The following is a 14,959-nucleotide window of genomic DNA, read 5'->3' on the forward strand; positions in this document are numbered from 1 at the left end:
ACCTTAAGAGCGCGGGGCACGCTGGGAGTGTAGTAAGGCTCCTGTCAGCAACGGCGAACGGCGAATAAAGTTTGTTGAGGATTTTTGTTTTCTTCCGATGACCGAATGTACGCCGCGTATTAGATCGGCGTCTTGTTAAATTACACGAACCGGCAGGTCCCTTTCATTGCATATGTGTCATTTAATTGAAGTATACCCTCAGGTAAGTAGCGCTGGCAGAAATACGATACCTTAATTGTCGTGAATGTTGTGCGCTCATTTATTTTCTTATTGTATAACAACTCCGCCACATCCACGGAATAAGTCATTGGAGCACGTACAGGCGCTCGATAACGATGGCTGTCGAAATGTTTTTTTTTTGTTTGTTTGTTTTTTGCAAATAAAGAGGCCTCATATTAGTGAATGAATAAGTAAGGTTCTGTCTGTCACAGGAATTTATGTCAGTCTGTTTTAGGCTGACCAGATTGTCACAGTCCCAGAAAGGGACACAACTTATTAATCAAGCGAACAAGTATGAGTTATCAATTCATTTTGATGTGCATTAATTCGAGGGCCGCTCGCTTTGGGGTTTCCTGCACGTTTATTGAAATGAAAGGCACGGCAAAAACGGGACATTTTGTTGCTACTGTGCCAGCTTTGTAACTGTTCACTTAAACGGCGCACTGTTTGCCAGTTAGTCTTTTTAATCCGTTTCATGGTGTGCTAATAATCTTTTCATCCCAAGTAAAGAAGGACCCCGAGATTGGTAGTGAGTGAGGTACGATGCTAAAACTTGGTTTGATGTTAAAACACCTGGATGACGGCTCCAAGCAGGTCCGGCTCCGGGGGTGTCCTTTAGCAGAGGTAAGGCTCTCCAAATATAATGTCACCCAGCAACCCGCTCATACTGTTTACTATACTGTTGCTTGTTGGAACCATTGAACTCTGTTACCCTCAGTGATTGTCCTTCCTTGGATCAGTTGTTGTAGGTACTAAGGATTGTGTATTCGGAACACCCAACAAGTCCTGCCGTTTTGGAGATGCTCTGACATGGTCATTTTACAGCATCAATCTGTCTCATTATATAGTGCCTTTCATATCTGTCTAATCCTGCCAACTACACTATCTATCTATCCTGCCAACTACACTATCTATCTGCCTATCCTGCCAAATACTCTATCTGTCTATCATTATATAGTGCCTTTCATATCTATCTTATCTATCCCAGTCACTGACTGGTTTTAGCCCAGGTGTCAGTAAGACGTTGCGTTGCTTCGTCATACAGTTCCAGCATATCAGTGAAACTCGATCTCCCCGTGTAATCCCATCCTGACTGCTCACTAATAAGCCTGTTCTTACCTGATATTTCGTGATGTATTCCATATTAGTTGTTTCCATTAATTTACCCATGATGCATATTAAGCTTACTGGTGTGTATTTGTTTGGATTGACTGTATCACATTTTTTTATATAATGGTGTAACATTTTCTAGCTTTCAGTCTTTATTTCTTTTCTCTAGTGTTTTGTGATTTTTGAAAAATGCACGTGAAGGGTTTATTTCCGTACACAATGACATTATTAAGAATGTTGATTTTTATTCTGTACAGTAAGAATGAATTCAGTTTTCAGATTATTCATCAAGGATAGTAAAATTGACAGAAATATTATTTTCAAGCACCAAGTATAACCCAGCATTCTTATTGTCCTTTCTTTTTAAAACTACACACAGAGTGAGTGTATTTGTGTGTGTGTGTGTGTGTGTCAGGCATAGAAATCTTAACTTAAGTATACCCTTTGGTATCTTTGTAGACATGGATGACAATTCCAAAGAGAAGATCAGCCGCTTAAGCCACCCAGAAAAAGAGGAGAAGACCCATAAGAGCAGAGGTAAAGCACATGACAATAAAATGTCGAGCTGAGTTTTCTGCCAATTGGCCTTTTCACTGTTCTAGGCGATGTCGAGCAGTCGGCTCATTTCAATGTGTATACTCATACTAAAAAATTCTAAGTCCAGAATCTTGATGACCTGTTGCCCTTAATGTACATCTGTGGAAAATATTTAAAATGATGATTATTGCATGTTGCTTATAGTGCTTGTGTTTCCTGGCTATGGTGCCTTCTGTGTGGACTTTGCATGTTGGCTTTACTTTCCTCTTGTACTCTAAAGACACGTACAGTAATTAGGATACTTGGCACATCTAAACTTCTTCCATGATAAGAATGAATGCCACAGAGGCTAAAGCATCATACAGACAGTGTTTCTTTTACACAAAGAAAAAGCCAAACAAGTGAAATACTCCCAACTGAAAAAGAATTCTCCCCTCATGTACTTTCTTCTGGCCCGTTTATACTCTGGCGTAGAGGATGCCAGCCCTGGTCTGTTTTGTAGTAAATGTATTCAGTGCATGCCACTGTGAGGTTGCAGAGATCCTCGGTGTTTCTTTTCCTTTACATATCGATTTTGTAGATATTTCCATTTTTTCTATATGCCTTCCTGATCCCTGCTGGGACCTCCATCACACGTGTTAGAATCGGATACCAAGCAGGACAACAGTCCGTGTCAGGTTACATTTGCTGTAGGTACACCTTCTTAGTCAGTCAAATCAGGACGCCAGGTAATCACAGTGGCACATCTTTGGACGACGGACAGAAATGTGAGTACCCGGGTGAAACCAATACGAATGTGTTGACAGCATGCAAACGCTAGAAAGACATTTCCTAGTCTGGGAGTCAAAGCTACCTGCCTAGAGGTGTACGGTACATGTTCTGATCAGTGCAGCGCCGTACCGCCCTACACTCAAATGATTGTCTTAATCTAAACACGTGGCGTATGGATTTTTTTTTCTCTTAATTTTCTGTTGGTAAATTCCGAATTTTATTTTATATTTTTAAATTTTGCAGACCCCCGTGACCCTGTAGTTAGGCAAGTTGGATGATGGATGGATGGAATTTTGTTTTGTTTTTTTTTTCTTCAAGGGAAAGAGAAAAGGAAAAGAAGACGGAGTAGAAGCAGGTCATCCTCTAGTTCATCCAGATCATCGTCAACATCATCTTCATCAACACGTTCTTCATCTTCAGCTAGTACAAGCAGATCAAGCAGTAACGGTGAGAAAGGAATCCGCATTCAAAATGTGCACATTGCCCTGCTGTCGAGTGTCTGACTGCTTATAAAATTCATATGGATCCAAATTCACATACTGCTGGGTGGTCACTTTAGCAGCGGTCAAATATATTTTATATTTGGGGAAAGGATGTGTTATGACTTGTTCATTTTTTGGCTGCTAGGCTTATTTCTAAGTCCGTATATAACTTTTAACAGCTTTATTTTGGCTTTTGGTCATTCGTTCCAGAACTCTGGTCACAACCCGATTTGGTCGTGACCCGACGTAATTTGCCCCATAGGATTGTATGTAAATACAATTAATCCGTTCCAGGCCGTACAACCTGTATGTAAATATATATTTTTTAAAGATTTTTAAGCACAAAAATAGTTCATTATACCATAGAATGCACAGTGTAATGGTAAATTAAATGTAAGAACATTGAATAACACTGAGAAAACCTTAAACAGAGAAAACTAACATTACAAGAGTTCACGCTACAGCCTTACGAACCGCTCCCTGTAAACACTTTTTAATGAGTTTTAAGCACAGGGAAAAAAAATGAACATTTGAAAAAGCCGTAATTTATTCAAAAACTAACCATAAACAACCAAGAAAACTAACCTTACATGAGTTGAGTTCTGGCATGAAGGAAGTGAGCAGGAAGCTGGGTGGAGAGAAGATTACAGTTTTGAGGTAAAGTCCCTCTGCGCGATGCACGTCTGACCGAGAACAACGTACTGTACAGGGAGAGACTGAACACGTGTGGAAATCATCGGCGCGTACAAACCGGAATGGAAACTGGCTTGTTTGTCACCCGAGTGTGTGGTCGTGAACAGATGCAAACCTTTTTGGTCGTAACCCGATTTGTACGTGTTCAGAGACATTCGTGACCCGAGGTTCCACTGTAGTTGTTTCCTGGTAATGAGACAGTAAAGCTGGGATTGGTGGAACGTTGATTTATTCTTGATGCCTAATGATAACACAATTAGCGGATTTGTCTTTTATTCAGATGTGCTTTTTTTCCCTCCCTGTCCATACAGATTCAAATGATGGTTCTAAAGGCAAGAAAAGAAAGAAGGAGAAAAATAAACAAAAAGTAGGTGTTTTTAATTTTTTTATAATCTATATTCAAAGGGGGACCCAAAAATTCCCATAATCTGTCAATGCCATAAGAGGAAGGTGCAGAAATCAAATTATCACATGCCCGCTGTCTTGCTAATCCATCCTGCGAGTGGCTTTGTGCTGAGTTGATCAAGAGGCGTATTCCTAAAATTTATTCTACACTTGTGCGTGTGACATCACAATTTTTTTTTTTTTTTTTTATTTTTTATTTGTATTTTTCTTTCTACAAGCAGAAAAAGGTGTCCAAAGGGCATATCAAGACGATCATAATCACGTTTTTCAACATTAATGGACTTGTCAATAAACAGTTGGTTCCCCTTGAACATACTGTTAACCGGCAGCACCACACTGAACTGCAAAGATGTCTGCAGGAAAGCATCGGGGGGGGGAAGGGGAGTTTTACAACAGTGGCCCCCTCAAAATTGATGGATTTTGCATCATGACCGCATACCTGCACACACCTCTGCAACCTGAAGACACACCGGCACACACTGCATTGTCAGTCAAAGAGTTTTTTTGACCAAAAGCCAATAAGGTTATAAAGGAATTCAGAAATTCCCTTCAGAGAATAGGATGTAGCGGACACAACAGCTTCCTGAACGCAACATATGACGCTCCTGTCTCTTGTATACAAAGCGGTTCCGGTGCCAGAACTGTACTGTACATTCTGTTGTTCTTTTAATAGATAGAATTCACATGATTCAGCTGCAGCATACTGATAAAGAACAATATTAAATTAAAGAGTGATAACAATGCAGGTATAACAGACAGACAATAACTTTATATAATGTTAACGTTTACCCCCCCGGGTAGAACTGAAGAGTCGCATAGTGTGGGGTCTCCTCAGTCTGTCTGTCGCTGAAGCTGCTCCTCTGTCTGGAGATGATCCTCTTCAGTTGATTCTCTATGATTGACAGGAGCCTGCTCAGTCGCTCTGCCACGGATGTCAGACTGTCCAGCTCCGTGCCTACAATAGAGCCTGCCTTCCTCACCAGTTTGTCCAGGCGTGAGGTGTCCTTCTTCTTTATGCTGCCTCCCCAGCACATTTAATATGAACTTTCACCACTTGCCATATAACAGTGCGTGCCTCGGCTCATGGGCGGCAGCACTCAGTCTTGCGTATCACGAGTCTCTGGAGCGTTGAAGCGTTATTTCTCTGTATTCATTCAAAACAGCTACACTGCAGTATCCTGTAAAGCTTTGCTAGGTGCCGCATATAATATGGTGTTCGCATTTCACTGAAGATATCGTGCATGTAAAGTGACGCATACCTGTACCTCAAAATGAATCTTGAGTGATTAACTGGTTATCATTACAGCAGGTCTTGAGTAACTTCATCCACCGACTCACACTTTGGGCTTGAGGAATATGACATTTTGTGGTATAACTAACTTCAGTTGCTGCTGTCTTCTTCAGAAAATGAAAAAAGAGAAGAAACACAAAAAGAAAAAGAAAGGAAAAAAAGCAAAGCAGGAAGGCTCTGGGCCTGTTCAGATCTCAAAGGTAATGTTGTATCTGCAGCGTTACAGTAAAACAACCCCGGAGGGAGTTGAATTTTCTTTTCTTAAAGTTTGCGCAGTGCTGCAGGTTTTTCGAATTCGGAGAAATTGCTGCAATGAAAAGCATTTGGTGTTCATGTGAGAGGTCTGAAGAGACTGGCCATACTTGTTCAAGCTAACAGCAAGGCCACAATTACTCACAGCAGAAGGTCATCTCTAAAGGAGCCAAGATACAACCTCCAAAGATATGACCACCTTGGGCACTAGGAACAGGAAGAGAGGATTAGAGTGGGCACATATGCTCTTTAATTGTTCTATGATTTACTTGAATCATTCTACTTCTTCTTCTTTCGGCTGCTCCTGTTAAGGGTTGCCACAGCGGATCATCTTCTTCCATATCTTTCTGTCCTCTGCATCTTGTTCTGTCACACCCATCACCTTCATGTCCCCTCTCACCACATCCATAAACCTTCTATTAGACCTTCCTCTTCTCCCCTTACCTAGCAGCTCTATCCTTAGCACCCTTCTCCCAGTATACCCCTCATCTCTCCTCTGCACATGTCCAAACCAACACCATCTCGCCTCTCTGACTTTGTCTCCCAACCGTCCCACCTGAGCTAACCTTCTAATGTTCTCATTTCTTATCCTGTCCATCCTCGTCACACCCAATGCAAATCTTAGTATCATTAACTCTGCTGCCTCCAGCTCTGTCTCTTGCTTTCTGGTCAGTGCCACCGTCTCCAACCCATATAATTGCAGTTTTTTTTTTTGAACTATTAAAACTAACATGATAAAATGTATTTTCAGGTAGGATTTACTTCTAATGAATGGTATATGTTGGCATTCTTGCTCATCTTCCTTTAAAGCACAGCTCTATAGTTGAGCACAGCGCCTCTGATGATTATTCCGTTATAGAGCTGCCATGTTTTTCCTTCTCATGTTGTGCCGTCTGTGCTCCACACTCTATTTCCCGTTAATTATTTCCTTGAGCAGCTGTCACTGTAAAGAATACAGCACCATGTCTAATGTGACAAATTAAACAGGTGGGATGTTTAGCGAAAAAAGGCCCGTATGAAATGACTGAAGTACCAAGAAGATGATTTTAATAGGCAGTCTTCGTGAGATGCTTCAGTTTACGTTTCATGAATTATCAAACTCTGATTGTCAAATCACAGCCAACTTCATGTGAGAGTACTGCTTTCTGTTTCTGGCAGATGGCAGACTTTTCTTTTCATTGGCTCAAGTTAGTGTGCATTCTGTTCTTAATGCCAGTTATCTAGGGCACATTTTATTTGATTAGTTATTTATGAAAGCTTGCTATATAATTTAGAGTTGACACTCATAGAGTACTGGATTCAAAATTTGAAGTATTTGCAAAGAATGTTCATGAAATCCTCCAAATGCTTATTTGTTGAGATAATTTGACGTTGTTTTTTGTATGAGTATGGACATTTGTCATAGATTATTTAATGAAGTATATTCTTTTTTTAATTTAATTTTTCATTCTGAATCCCCCTTAACCTCCATTAACAGTGAGTTGAACTATTTGAACAACAGGGAGCAGAGGCTGGGAACAACCCCCGGAAAAGATGCCAGCCCACCATAGTGCCCATTTATGCACACACCCACTTACACAGCACTAATTCAGAATTGCTGATTTCTCTTAACACTCCCGTCTTTGAGAATGTGGGAGGAAATCCAAAGTACTGAAAGAAAAAGCCACATGGGCACATGCTGAATGTGCAGACTCCATGTAGGGCAATGCATTCAAATGCTGGATCTGCGATGTAGCAGGGCAAATCCTCCTACTCCTCCATGCCACTGTTTCAAAATTCAAACACTCATAAAATTGTTAGAAATCGAAATTTAGAAGTATTGGGAGATTCCGTTCTATTACTTTGCTTCTTAATACTGTGTATGTGTTAACAATAGTGGTAAACTAAACAATGACAGAAGTCGCATGAAATACATTTTCATTCTAATGCTAGGAGTGCATCAACATCTACCTCACTTAATGCCTAATACGTAAAGAATGTCGCTGATGGCAGAACTACCCACAATGAGATTGGTATGACTAATAAGGTCAGACCCAGTGGTCATGGTGATTTGGATTACGTGTTGCAGAGCTGCAGGTTTGTTTGTGATTGCTTTGAGTAGATACTGTATATCTAAATACAGTATCCTTCATTTTGAATTTGTTTTTCTGACTTGATTACTGGGTAGCACAGTTGGTTAGCACTGCCATCCCGCTTGTCCAGTGTTCTGGATTAGAGTCAGACTCCCGGTTGTTGTCTTTGTGCAGTTTACTTCTTCTTCTCTTATCTGCGTGGCTTTTTCTCCCACATCCCCAAAGACTTTCAGTTCATTTTAAAATAATGACTCCAAATTTGAACCTTTTGTGCGCCTAAGTGTGTGCATATGTGGGCCCCACTATGATAGGCTGATTCCTTGACTTGTTCCCATTGCAGCCAGGATAGGCTCCAGTTCCACACAACCCTGAACTGGATTAAGCAGGTTGGGAGAGTGTTCTGCTGATTATCTTAGCAAACCACACTTGTATTTAATTTTCAATAAAAACATAATCACCGTAGTATCCATAACTGTTAGATTGGTGTTAGATGAGTTGACGTTGGTGTCGATACCAGCTTTCAGACCTCAATATCGGTGGCAAAATGGTTCAGAAGCAAATGACGGATAACTCCAGAAACTGCCCTTCTCTTTTATAGCTTCTCTGGTGCAGTGCAACCCAACACACCCACTTCCCTCTTGATGGCCGTGAAATTCTAATTGGATCGATGCAATATGGGTGGGGGTCTCGGTGGCCGTTTTCCTTGTGAAGGTTGTCAGGGTCTGCCTGTGGAGTCCTGACATTGTCAACACTATAATAATAATAATGATGGACGTTCCAATCACAGCAAAGCAAATGACAGAACATTTTTTCCACAAGAACAATAGTGAGTGTGTTTGAGAGGAAAGCTGACATATAATTCTGGTACTGAAAATCTCCAAGTGCTTTTCTAGTACCGGTATGCCACATGACCCTGCTGTATATCTTAACTATTTATTTTTTTGATAATTCTGTTTTTGTATAAAGTTAAGAATGCTTTATTGTAGCATACAGAAATCTGAAATAACAGTACGTTGACTTTAAAACTCCACCTTGGCCAAAATGAGCTTTGAAGCATTTTGATTAAAATATGTAAAAATACAGGTTGTCTTTTTTTTTATATATAAACTTGTTTCTTTGATAAATACATTTTTAAATAATATTAAACATGTAATAATAACATGATTTTTTGGTCAGTAGGTTAATTATAGTGAATATTTTTCACACTACTGGCATGCTAGATCGTCTTTCTTTATCGAGCCTAATGCCATAACCCGTGTTCAGCTCCTCTAATTAGAGAATTGCAGCCAATCACTGTCAGTTATTTTTATCTTTAAAAAGTTCCTGACATTTTCATTCTGTGTAATCCGGTAGTTGCCAAGGTACTCGGATCTTGTTTGTTTAATGGACTTCAGTTGGGCAGCACTTGAAAGATGAAGTATGGCTTGACCTTTCAAAGTCTGCGTTATATAAAAACCTGTTTCTGTGCAAACCATAGTTTATATTTTTATCTCTTTTTATTTTTTCTTCACAATCTATCCAAACTTTTTTTTTTTTACCTGTGTTCTTTAGCAGTAGTGAACTCGATGCAGGTGCAGTTGAGCAAACAGAAATGTTATTTAATTTGTAAATAATTGTTAACTCACACAATATGTCAACCTTCCTTCTCTCCATCATATCGGCTAACTATCTCCCCTTACCAGTCATACTGCCAACATTCAAAGTTCTTACCCTCCGTTCCACTCTTTACCTTCCTCCTCTCCTCCTGCCTCCAAACACGTCTCTCCCCTCCCCCTCTCCTTCTTCTTCTTCTTTGGCCAACAGTTGCCCAATTTCCGGCAGCACTCTGTTGGCTAACAGTACTGGTGGCTTTCATTGTTAACCCTGGGCTCGACCGATCCAGTATGGAAATTTCTATTGTTGTCCACATATTCATTTGGCAACATTTTACACCGGATGCTCTTCTTGATGTAACCCTCCCCATTTATCCAGGCTTGGGACCGGCACGAAGAAACACGCTGGTTTGTGCCTCCCTGTGGCTGGGTTTCTGCTTCTTCTTTTTTCAGCTGCTCCCATTAGGGGTTGCCACAGTGGATCATCTTCTTCCATATCTTTCTGTCCTCTGCATCTTGTTCTGTTACACCCATCACCTGCATGTCCTCTCTCACCACATCCATAAACCTTCTCTTAGGCCTTCCTCTTCTCCTCTTCCCTGGCAGCTCTATCCTTAACATCCTTCTCCCAATATACTCCGCATCTCTCCTCCTCACATGTCCAAACCAATCTCGCCTCTCTGACTTTGTCTCCCAACCTGAGCTGACCCTCTAGTGTCCTCATTTCTGGTTCTGTCCATCCTCATCACACTAAGTGCAAATCTTAGCATCTTTAACTCTGCTACCTCCAGCTCTATCTCCTGCTTTCTGGTCAGTGTCACCGTCTCCAGCCCATATAACATAGCTGGTCTCACTACCGTCCTGTAGACCTTCCCTTTCACTCTTGCTGATACTTGTCTGTCACAAATCACTCCTGACACTCTTCTCCACCCACTCCACCCTGCCTGCACTCTCTTCTACAGTCCCCATTACTCTGTACTGTTGATCCCAAGTATTTAAACTCATCCACCTTCACCAACTCTACTCCTTGCATCCTCACCATTCCACGGACCTCCGTCTCATTTACACACATGTATTCTGTCTTGATGTTCCTACTGACCTTCATTCCTCTCCTCCCTAGAGCAAACCTCCACCTCTCCAGGGTATCCTCAACCTGCTCCCCACTATTGCTACAGATCACAATGTCATCAGCAAACATCACAGTCCATGTCCATCAACCTGTCCATCACCAAATAAGAAAGGGCTCAGAGATGATCCCTGATGTAATCCCACCTCGGTCACTCCCAACGCAGACCTCACCACTGTCACATTTCCCTCGTACTTATCCTGTACAACTCTTCTGTACTTCTCTGCCACTCCTGACTTCCTCATACAACACAACAACTCCTCTCGTCACCCTGTCATATGCTTTCTCCAGGTCCACAAAGACGCAATGCAACTCCTTCTGTCTTTCTCTAAACTTCTCCATCAACATCCTCAGAGCAAACATTGCATCTGTGGTGCTTTTTCTTGGCATGAAACCATCCTGCTGCTCACTAATCATCACCTCACTTCTTAACTGAGCTTCCACTACTCTTTCCCATAACTTCATGCTGTGGCTCAATTTTATTCCCCTGTAGTTACTGCAGTCCTGCACATCCTCCTCATCGGCACCATTACACTTCTTCTACACTCCTCATCGTCCTCTAACTTTCCAAGGTTCCATTAAACAATCTGGTTAAAAACTCCACTGCCATCTCTCCTAAACACCTCCAAGCTTCCACAGGTATGTCATCTGGACCAACGGCCTTTCCATTTTTCATCCTCTTCATCGCTGTCCTTACTTCCTCCTTGCTAATCCGTTGCATGTCCTGTCTCCACATCATCCAACCTCTTCTCTCGCTCATTCTCTTCATTCATCTGCCTCTCAAAGTACTCTTTCCATCTGCTCCATACACTCTCCTCGCTTGTGGGTATGTTTCCATCTTTATCCTTTATCACCCAAATCTGCTGCTCATCTTCCTCAGATCGGCCCCTCTCTGTAGCCCACCGGTCCTTTTCTTCCACCTTAGTGTCCAACCTCTCATGCAACTTATCATACACCTTTTCTTTAGCCTTCGCCATCTCTCTCTTCACCTTGAGCCTTATCTCCTTGTACGCTTGTCTACTTTCTGCATCTCTCTGACTATCCCACTTCTTCTTTGCTATGGTGGTAATAATTTTAGCAAATTCGCTCAATTGCAGCAGTAAAAATGACCATCAGATTGTCTGGTTAAAAACACTTGGCTGTGGTGACAAAATAACAGCTTGCACTCTAAGCAAAGTAAGCAGAAATTCATGTTTGAGAATGGCTGTTTAAGTGTGACAGTCTAACATGTCAATTTGTTTTTCATTCACAGTTTTTGAATGAGAAAAAGAAAAATGAGTACAGCATGATCACAGGAAAGAAAATTAAAATGAAAGTAAAGAAGACTAAAATGGACAAAGAGGCAAGTATCTTTTTTTTTTTTATTATTATGATCTTTGTATTGTACAGTAAAAACTCTAAGGTCTGTGTTTCCAGTCCATCAAATCGATCTGATTGGTCATTTTGGATTTATTGTGATTGGTCAATTTGACCTGAAAGAAGAACTGTGAGTGTGAGACGCACGAGGAGGAGTGAAGGTGTAGGAGCCACGCTTGGAGAGTCCCCCTCAAAGACAGAGAGTGTAAAACCGGACAGGTGGCAAAAAAGGTGCTTCAAAAATAATGGTGGCATCTGAGAAGTGGGATTTATGGGAAATTCACTCCAGAGACGGAGCGCCAGTGAAGTGAATGCTGAAGAAAGGTGCTGAAGAGCAAGAGAGATCAAATATTTGAATTATTCAATTACCTAGTGTGACTGATAAACTACTGTGAACCAATGTTTATAAAATTGGAAGTTAGTTTTATGCCAGACTGAGTACATGCATACGTCAAACTCACATTAGAAAGTTAAAAAATCGCCACCAATCTTAAGGCACCTACTGTCGTGTCTCTTGTTCATCCTAAAAGGGACGTGAAGCCCAGTTTGCAGTTTACAAGCACCACATACTGTCTGTCCATTTCACTGCCACCTGCCTTTGCTGGTGAGCAATACTTTCATTTAACAGCAAGATGGCGTTCACATCTGGGCTTTGGCTGGGGCAATCAAGGACAGTCAGAGACTTGACCTGAAGCCACTCCAGCAGTGTCTTCGGGTCTTTGTCGTGCTGAAAGTGAACCATCACCCCGGTCTGCGGTGGCGTACACTCTGGAGCAGGTTATCTTCAAGGACATCACTGGATTTGTCTGCATTCATCCTTCCCTGAACTCTGACCAGTCTTCTTCTCCCTGCCACTGAGAAGCACCCCCATAAACTAATAAAGTATATCTAAGCTAATCTAGCATGATGGTGCCTCCAGGCACGATATTTGGAAGGAGATGAGCAGTGCCTGGTATTCGCTAGACATTTTGCTTGGAGTTCTGCCCCAAACAGTTCAGTTTGTGTTGTGTCACGTTGGAGAATTTTTTTCCTTATGCTCTCTGTGTCCTTTAAGTGTCATGTGACAAACACCAAGGTATCCATTCATTCATCCATTATCCAACCCGCTATATCCTAACTACAGGGTCATTGGTGTCTGCTGGAGCCAATACCAGCCAACACAAAGCATAAGGCAGGGAACAAACCCCAGGCAGGGCGCCAGCCCACTGCAGCCAAGGTATCCATTATACCATAAACGCCTGATAAATGGAGTACTGCTGGAATGATTGTCTTTCCCACAGGTTCTACCGTCTTAGCAGAGGACCTCTGAAGTTCTGTTAGTGTGACCATTGGGTTTTTGGTCACCTCCCTGACCCAAGGCACTTCTTGCTTGGTTACTAGGTTTGGCTGGACAAACAACTCTAGGAAGAGTCTTGGTGGTTCCAAACTTCTTCCATTTCACAATTACTGAAGCCGGTTTGCTCCTGGGAACACTCAAAAGCCTGTAGAAATGGCTTGACCCTTTGGCTCTGGTCTGGGCTTCACCACAAAGAGTTCCACTGACTTCATGGCTTGGTTTTTGTCCTGGCATGCAGTGTGAATTGTGGGGACCATCTCTACACGGGTAGACGTCTGCCTTTCTAAACTACGTCCAATCATTTCAGTTAGCCACAGGTGGACGCCAATCAAGTTGTAGAAACATCTCAAGGAGAATTAAAGCAGACAGGATGAGCCTGAGCACAATCTGGAGAGCCACGGCAAGGAGTCCGAATGCTCCTGTGAATGAGAGATTTCAGTTTTGGGTATTTAATAAATGTGCAGACCTTTCTGGTCACGTGATGGGCAAATTGAAGAAATCTACAGCACAATAGTAAGTGTGCAGGGAGTGAAGCGCCTGAGGACTTTCTGAATCCGCTGTACGTGGCAAGTCCAGTAGCACTTGTTCCTCGCAATCTTATTCCCCTGTTTTATGTTGTTTCTCTCTGTTTTAAGCACATATTCACTGAGCCATCTGTTTTCCTTTGCTAAAGTTTTTTTTTTTTCTTTCTTTCTTTCTTTCTTTAGAGGGACAAAAACCGTGCCGAGCTATTGGATTTCTTAAATTCTACGCTGTAAGTGGCCGAATGATGAAAGCCTATTATTCTTACATACGTATATATTACACTGTATAATACACAGACTCTACAGGATATATTTTTGTTTTCCCTTTTCTGGTTTTCTTTTAAAAAGAAAATTTCTCAGGGAGCACTTTAAAATCTTGGCCCATTGAAAGCGGACTTAAAATGACGGAGGAGTTTGTGATTTTCACCAGTGGTTGCAGTGTTTAGTTTCCAATTAAAAAGGTTCCCATGCTTCACTTGGATTTTGATTCCTGACCAAACTGCATCCATCTCTCCAGCAGTGGATTTTAAAACGTTTTCATCTTGCAAATCTTTTGTTTGCTTTTTCCCTCAGATCTGATACAGCGGTGTTTTGAAACAAAAATTCAATATTGTGTAAATGTAAATGTCATTCATTCTCTATCATGTACAACGTGATTTGTATGCGTCTGTTTTTTGTTCTGCAAATATGAATCTGGTTTGCATATTCATGAGTAGACGATGTCCTGGTCATTGCCAGGTTGTTTTTTTTTTTTTTTATGAGCAGAATGTTTTACATTAAAGACAGGTTTTATATTCCTGAAGCATCATCGTTACGTATCTGTGATTTGTCAAATTTCACGTAACAGGAGCATTTTCAGCAGTTTTAAGAACAAGCTAAACCATTTTGTGTCTGGCTGTACCGTGTGTGTCACGTGTGTGCCATGCTGGTCAACTGGTCACGGTCCAGGCCTTGTGACTGTACGCCGTTAGTTAGCCGCTGTCTGTTTTAGTTTAAAGCCAATGTCGCATTACGTGACTTCTCGTCGTGGGCTTTAACTTCAATTGCTCACTTTGCTGCCAGACCGTGTTGGTTTACACAACCGAAAATCGCTGCCCATGTCACATTTATTGACTTTCCAACAACATGTTGCCTGGTAGGCTTGACAATCTATGAATGAGTAAAATCTGTTGAGAGTTCAGCTGCAGTCTCGG

General features: G+C 41.5%; 1 protein-coding gene and 1 long non-coding RNA gene across 2 annotated transcripts; both read left to right on the forward strand.

Moving 5' to 3' along the window:
* The first annotated feature begins 57 nt into the window (after nucleotides 1-57).
* Nucleotides 58-4,179, forward strand: LOC120516543. The gene is made up of 4 exons (XR_005630859.1): nucleotides 58-202; nucleotides 1,789-1,866; nucleotides 2,956-3,084; nucleotides 4,124-4,179. It is a non-coding gene; the product is annotated as an uncharacterized LOC120516543 (long non-coding RNA).
* A 1,007-nt stretch (nucleotides 4,180-5,186) lies between these two features.
* si:ch211-22i13.2 (uncharacterized protein LOC553945 homolog) lies at nucleotides 5,187-14,574 on the forward strand. Its single transcript, XM_039738526.1, has 4 exons — nucleotides 5,187-5,708; nucleotides 11,803-11,892; nucleotides 13,950-13,996; nucleotides 14,115-14,574. Exons 1-4 carry the CDS (start codon nucleotides 5,574-5,576, stop codon nucleotides 14,152-14,154), a joined length of 312 nt encoding a protein of 103 aa, XP_039594460.1. The 5' UTR covers nucleotides 5,187-5,573; the 3' UTR covers nucleotides 14,155-14,574.
* The last annotated feature ends 385 nt before the right edge of the window (nucleotides 14,575-14,959 follow it).

Source organism: Polypterus senegalus, chromosome 16, assembly GCF_016835505.1.
Source record: "Polypterus senegalus isolate Bchr_013 chromosome 16, ASM1683550v1, whole genome shotgun sequence".
In the NCBI taxonomy this organism is placed as follows: Eukaryota; Metazoa; Chordata; class Cladistia; order Polypteriformes; family Polypteridae; genus Polypterus; species Polypterus senegalus.